This window comes from Myxine glutinosa, chromosome 6 (genome assembly GCF_964187855.1).
Source record: "Myxine glutinosa chromosome 6, kmMyxGlut1.1, whole genome shotgun sequence".
Classification (NCBI taxonomy): domain Eukaryota; kingdom Metazoa; phylum Chordata; class Myxini; order Myxiniformes; family Myxinidae; genus Myxine; species Myxine glutinosa.
The window spans coordinates 133,295,673-133,303,349 of NC_136266.1; the positions used below are offsets into that span (position 1 = coordinate 133,295,673).

General features: G+C 35.7%; 1 protein-coding gene across 1 annotated transcript; it reads right to left on the reverse strand.

Annotated features, from left to right (window-relative positions):
- Positions 1 to 212: 212 nt before the first annotated feature.
- LOC137430321 (uncharacterized) lies at positions 213 to 5,735 on the reverse strand. The gene is made up of 3 exons (XM_078781074.1): positions 5,667 to 5,735; positions 4,147 to 4,363; positions 213 to 1,196 (listed from the first exon to the last, which is right to left on the reverse strand). Exons 1-3 carry the CDS (start codon positions 5,733 to 5,735, stop codon positions 919 to 921), a joined length of 564 nt encoding a protein of 187 aa, XP_078637200.1. The 3' UTR covers positions 213 to 918.
- Between the last annotated feature and the right edge of the window lie 1,942 nt (positions 5,736 to 7,677).

A 7,677-nucleotide genomic window follows, 5' to 3' on the forward strand; every position in this document is an offset into this window, starting at 1 on the left:
CTGCGAAAGGTGTATGAAGTATTGACTCAGGGTTGAATACTTATGTAAATTAAATATTTCTGCATTTCATTTTCAATAATTTTGTAAAATTTTCTAAAAACATGGTTTCACTTTGTCATTATGGGTTTTTTTGTTAGATTGGTTAGAAAAAAACCATCAATTTCATTCATTTCAAATTCAGGCTGCAACACAAAAAAAATGTGAAAAGGTCATGGGGTGTGAATACTTTCCGAAGGCACTTTATCTACAATCATAGCCTTGGAACACCAACGTAGAGATTGTGATGTAATTGGAACACTTTTTCATGTGAACACGGACAAGTAATACATGGGAACAAACAGATGTGAATGTAACAAGCATGGGATTGAGCAGGAATCACAGTCTCAGTTACACGTCGATTTAGAAAGAGTGGTAAAGGTCTTGGGTATTGTTATGTAGCTGAGCAACGCATGGGAAGTTACATTTACTTTGCTGGACCGAATTGTGCGGCAGGAGAGACGACGGGAGCAAGTTGATGAGATAAAGCGAGGAAACAACCGCAGACAGTTTGGGTTTTGGGAGATGGATAAGGTCGAGGGAAAAGGGAAAAGCAAGCACGATGAGAGGGGCACAGCCTAAATATGACTATATAACTCAGGGGAAAGACCACATGGACACTTAGTCTGTCTCCAAGGAGAGAAAAGGGGAGTCATAATGATATGAGATTAGGAGGAATACAATCCTGTTAAAGTGATAAACCCTCACCCATTCCCAACACAAACCCTTTACAACGGCTTCGAGTCAACACTGTCTTGATGGTCACAGTCTCTGATTACCCGATGACTCCTCCTTCTTTTTCTCCTCCTTATCCCTCCCTCCCTCACCCCACCTCCCCCTTCCTGTAGCAAGTTCACCTTCCACAAACTGTCATTCCTAATTCTAAAAAATACGAAAAAGAGGAAAATATTCCGTTGGAACGGTCAACGTGGGACCGGGATCATGCGACTCGACAGACGTCGCTGGTGGTGCATCTACTGGGCCGTGACGCGAGCCGAACGAACAAAACATGCGAGCGGTGGAGCTTTGTGCGTCGGGCTCGACGTTACGGTAACACAGCAGGGAGATGGACAGTGGACCTGGTGACCGGAAGAGTCTTCGTGGAGTTGAATCAGACGACTTGTTTTTGCTCATCATTCTTCTCTTGTGTGTCCACATCTCTGGAACGATAACGAGATAGATTTTACACAATCAATATAATACATACACGCAGGGGCGTAGAGAGAGGGTGGAGGGGGTTGGGGAGGGGGGTCACTGCCTTGGGGCCCGGGGTCCGTTGAGGGGCCTGCGCTTCTCCTGTAATTTTTTTTTAAACAGAACAGTGAAACCCTTCATCGGCTCATCCTCATTTTCCCATCGTTACATTTAAACCCAGAAGCTGATTTTGCTTTCTTGTAGGAAACAAAACACCATTTACCGCTGTTAATGGTAGTTTCAAACTTCACAGAAAATGGTTATTAACCAGAAATGTGAGTTACAAAGAAATAGACTTGTATCCTCTTTGTCCAAAAAAAATTATTAACCATCTTCTCACGTATTTTTTTTTGCCAATCTCAGGGAGAAAGTGTTCAACAGTCGAGGGTGTGAATTGACTCAATCGGTCCAAACGTCCCGCTATCTCCATTATTTTTGATCATACAGCTAAATAAAAGTGACCATTTGTTTTTTTTAAAGTTTTTTGTTTTTCATCAAAAAAAGGTTCCTTAAAAAGTTATAAAAGAGAGAAAGGGTTGGGGTGGGGCCCCGAGGTTGTTTGCCTCGGGGCCAAAGGCTGGCTCTCGACGCACCTGCATATACATGTGTGTGTGTGTATATATATATATATATACATACATATTTATACATATACACAAACACATATTTATACATATACACATATATTTATACATACATATATACATATACATACACATATACATATACACATATTTATACATATACATATATTTATACATATACATATATTTATACATATATACACACATATACTTATACACATATTTATACATATACACATATTTATACATATACACATATATTTATACATATACACATATATTTATACATATACACATATATTTATACATATACACATATATTTATACATATACACATATTTATACATATAAACATATATTTATACATTTACACATATATTTATACTTTTACACATATTTATACATTTACACATATATTTATACATATACACATATATTTATACATATACACATACATTTATACATATACACATATATTTATACATATACACATATATTTATACATATACACATATTTATACATATAAACATATTTATACACATATGTTTGTTTAAGTCGTTCCAATTTACATCTTTTCATTTCAGCGTACATTATTATCAGTTTAAGTTGTAGATCAATTTAAGTCGTTGATGAAGAATATATTGTGAGAATATTGAGAAAGTATTTAATATTTAATGACGGAGAAAAAGCCCTTATCAGCCCTGCAGCGTCAAACGTGAGACAAACCGTGTTTTTTAAATTGCTTCCTTGTTGCTTTATTTAATTACCATTGAGCTTCAGTGTGTCTTCCAGGTCATAACACTTTTACCATTTGAGCTTTTGTCATCATATCTTAAACAAACCTTTATTATGAGAAAATGGAGAACACGGATTAATAAAATGTACAATTTTTAAACTGTCATTTTCGACAAGTTTACTCCTGGAGTTTGGGAGGTGTAAGAGCAGTACAAGGAAAGTGGGAAATGGAGTTCTTGATGTAGAGTGGATGTTCAGGTCCATCAAACAAGAGGAGACAATAGCCAGGGAGGGACAATAGGGAGTCAGGGACGTCCTGTGGGAGCAAGGGATCTGTTAAACAGATAATGTCCGGACAATCGGCAGCGCCCTAATGGAGAGATCTGTCAGGTTGGAGCAGAGACCTCGGTCCACACATTTAGGGACAGGGGAGGAGTAAATTTTATTCGTGAGTAAATATATGTTGTATATGTTTACATATATGTTTACGAAATATATGTTTACGTACTTTCCTCTAATATTTAGTAATATTTTCCTCATTTAATTGCATAACTTGCGATTTATTAAGATTTTACATATGGAGTATTGAAGTGCTCGAACATATCTCCTGTATTTTGGTTAAGTCGTTCCAGACATACCAGTTTAAGTCGTGTTTTCCAGGAACGTAACCCTGGCTTACACTGATCATTATATCGTGTATACAAGTATCTGGTTGTTATTAAACCCTATGGGTGTAAAGTGATCACCATGCTGTGTCATACGAGACTTCCTTATCTCCAACCTTTGCCAAAGCCCCGGCATGAGTCCATATGATACTGCGGTCAGGAAAAGCAGATGTTCATGAAACTGGGACGTTTGACATCTCATTCTAACTCTAATTGGATTTCACTCCAGAGTCGTTTTACAACGTGGAGAACAACTTCACAGGTAGCACACTTCACCTTGGAGCCGTCGAATCCGTCCTTCGGAGGGGAACGTTAAGCCTGCCGTCCCTACTGCTACCACCCATTTGTGTAGACGTCAAAATCCCCCGGTATCTGTCGAAAACAGCAGGTCAATGTGTTCCAAGTGCACAACGCAAGTTAATTCCAATGAAGTTGCTGCTTTGATCTACAGGTGCACACTGTTAGCTGCATTCAACCCACGTATCATGAATGAGGCAGAGAGCAGGATTCATTCGAATTTTCAATCCAGAAACCTGGATTCATGAGAAAGATGGATTACCGTAGTTGTTCTTTCACCAAACACAAATATATCCTTATGATTTTGCTCTTATGGGTGGAATATCAAATGAACCTTCAGCCGATTTCCATGGTCTCTTCTCGTCTTCTTATCCCAAAATGAAGACTTGGATGGACCTTCAAAATGTATTCAAACTTTCAAAATAATAATGGACTAAAATGAAGGAGCCTTTGGGAAAAAGCCGTTCACCATCCTTATTTGAACCAGATTTTGAAAAGATTGAATTCAAATCTTTCCTTTGGAATAACTCATAAAAATAGAAAAATATCCGTTAAACAAGAGTAGAAATAGTTAAATAATCATTCATTAGAAGTACACGTTCGTGGGATTGAGGAAGAGCCCAGGGAACTTTACCTGCTCCATCCGTGGCGAAGGTGCTTGTGCTGGAACGGCGCTCGAGGTGCGGACCTGAAGAAGAGTCACCCCACCCACCATCGGCGGACGACCTGTCAAGGCGAAGCTCCTGGCGTCCCCACGCCCGCGTCCCCCCACCTGCCACGTAACCGCTTACCCCACTCCCCCATAGCCTACACCTCCTTTGCTTAGAAGTGGAGTCACACGTAAGCCGCACCTGGCGCGTTCACCTAATGCATCCGTTTATTTAAATGCTTCGGCGCATTTAACCCTCTCCTTCCCGGATACACTGATCACGTGACACAAACGGTTGGAAAAAAACCCCTTAAAGCATTGGTTTCACTTTCTCGTCCCGAATCAGAAGATCAGCAGGATATATATATATATATATATATATATATATATATATATATATATATATATATATATATATACGTATATATATATATATATATATATATATATATATATATATATATATATATATATATATATATATATATATATATATATATATATATATATATATACATACATAGAGTCGTGGCCAAAAATATTGGCACCCTTGCACTTTTTTCAAATAACTCTAAATTTGCTCGAAAAAAAATATACATGTGTTCATAACATTTCATATACTGTACATGTGTTCGAGCAAATTGACAAAAGTATTTGGTCTCCACAATTCTTTATTTCACTGTTAATATTACAGAACCTTTGTTTTTGGTTCAGAACTTAATATATCCCTTTAAATCAGAAAATAAAAAGAAATTGCATTGACAAAATTATTGACACCGTCGACTTAATATCTAGTAGCACAACCTTTGGACAAAATAACTGCAGTCAAGCGCTTCCTATAGCCATGAATGAGCTTCCTACACCTCTCTACTGTCAGTTTGTCCCACTCTTCTTGTGCAAACTGCTCAATTTCTCCCAGATTTGAAGGGTGCCTTCTCCCATCTACTGTTTTCAGATCTCCCCACAGGTGTTCAATGGGATTTAGATCTGGACTCATTGCTGGCCACTTCAGAACAATCCAGCGTTTTGTCTAGAACCATTCCTGGGTGCTTTTTGAAGTGTGTTTGGAGTCATTGTCCTGCTGCAAGACCAATGACTTTCGACGGAGACCCAGCTTTCTGACACTGGGTTGAACATTGCGTTCCAAAATGCCTCGTTAATCTCATGATTTCATGATGCCATGCACACATTCAAGGTACCCAGTGCCAGAGACAGCACAGAAACCCCAAAACATCACTGAACGTCCTCCATGTTTGACTCTAGGGAAGATGTTCTTTTCTTTGAAGGCTTCGTTTTGTTTTCTGTAAACATAGAGATGATGTGCTTTACCAAAAAGCTCTAATTTGGTCTCATCTGTCCACAGGACATTCTCCCAGAAGGATTTTGTCTTGTTCAGGTGTGTTTTGAAAAACTCCATTCGGGCTTTCTCAGAAGTGGGGTCCTCCTGGGTCTCCTACCATAGAACCCCTTTCATTGAGTTGGCGACGGATGGTGCGAGTTGAAACTGTCGTACCTTGTCTCTGAAGCTCAGCTTGAATCTGTTTGGCAGTTGATTGAGGTGCGTCCTCCACCATTCGATCAATCTTCGATCAATCCTCGATCAATCTTCGATCTTCAATCAAGTTTTCTCTTGCTACGATGTCCTGGGAGGTTGGCTGCAGTGCCATGGGCCTTACACCTCCTGATAACATTGCATACGGTGGACACAGGAACATAAAGGTCTCTGGAGATGGACTTGTAGTCTTGAGATTGTCCATGCTTGGCTACAATCTTCTGTCTGACCTCCTCAGAAGATTCCCTGGTTTTCTTTATTTTCTCCATGCTCATTGTGGTACACACAGTGACACACAGTGACACAAAACAGCAGAATAACTCCTTTTCTCTATTCAAACTAGTTGAATGAGTTATTTTTATATTGAAGGCACCTGCAACGCACCACGGGTGAGTTCAATTCCAAAGTAAAGAAGAATCACCTTCTTGAAATCTAATTATTCCAACAACTTCTAAAAGGTGCCAATAATATTGTCCGGGCCATTTTAGAATTTCTTTGTTGAATAAGCTAAGATCTCGTAATTTTTTTCAGCTTTTTTGTTTTGTTCCACTGCAAACCAAAGAAATACATTTGTGGATACGAAAATGTTTTTTTATTTCAACAATTTTCTGGAAGAAATGGTATATTATTTGAAAAACATGCAAAGGTGCCAATATTTTTAGCCACGACTGTATATATATATATATATATATATATATATATATATATATATATATATATATATATATATATATATATATATGTATATATATATATATGTATATATATATATATATGTATATATATATATATGTATATATATATATATATATATATATATATATACTGTATATATATATATATATATATATATATATATATATTATATATATATATATATATATATATATATATATATATATATATATATATATACACACACACACATATAGGCCTATACATATCTCAGGTTCGGTGATGTAGCAGTTTCTTGGCAAGGGTTGCACTGGGTGGTTTGCAATTGCCTTCCCAGCAATATAGTTGGGGCAGGAATTTGTAATTTGTTCAGGACGCCGGCGATAGCTCACCTACTCTCCGTGAATGACACTGTGAGATCTTTATAACGTCCACCAACTAATGCTGGCAGACTTTTATTTGTTTGTGATAATTGTTGTTTACATGAAGAATTTAAATAACAATCAAAACTTTTATTTGTGAGTTGTAATTGTTGTTTACATTAAGAATTTATTAAACAATCAAAACTTTTATTTGTTAGTGATAATTGTTGTTTACATTAACAATTTTAAAAACAATCAAAATTTTTATTTGTGAGTTATAATTGTTGTTTCCGTTAATAATTAAAAAAAAAATCAAAACTTTTATGTGTCAGTTATAATTGTTGTTTACATTAAGAATTTAATAAACAATCAAAAATTTTATTTGTTCGTGATTAATTGTTGTCTTCCATTAAGAATTTGATAAACAATCACAACTTTTATTTGTCAGTTATAATTATTGTTTTCGTTAAGAATTTAATAAACAAACAAAACTTTAATTTGTTAGTGATAATTGTTGTTCACATGAAGATTCGAAATAACAATCAAAACTTTTATTTGTCAGTTATAAATGTACATTAACAAGTTGATCATGAAAACTTTTATTTGTGAGTTTTAATTGTTGTTTACGTTAAGAAGTTAATAAACACTCAAAACTTTTATTTGTCAGTTATAAATGTTGTTTACATTAACAAGTTGATAATGAAAACTTTTATTTGTCAGTTATAATTGTTGTTTATGTTAAGAAGTTAATAAACAATCAAAACTTTTATTTGTGAGTTGTAATTGTTGTTTACATTAAGAATTTATTAAACAATCAAAACTTTTATTTGTTAGTGATAATTGTTGTTTACATTAACAATTTTTTTTAAACAATCAAAACTTTTGTCAGTTATAATTGTTGTTTACTTTATAAGAAGTTGATAAACA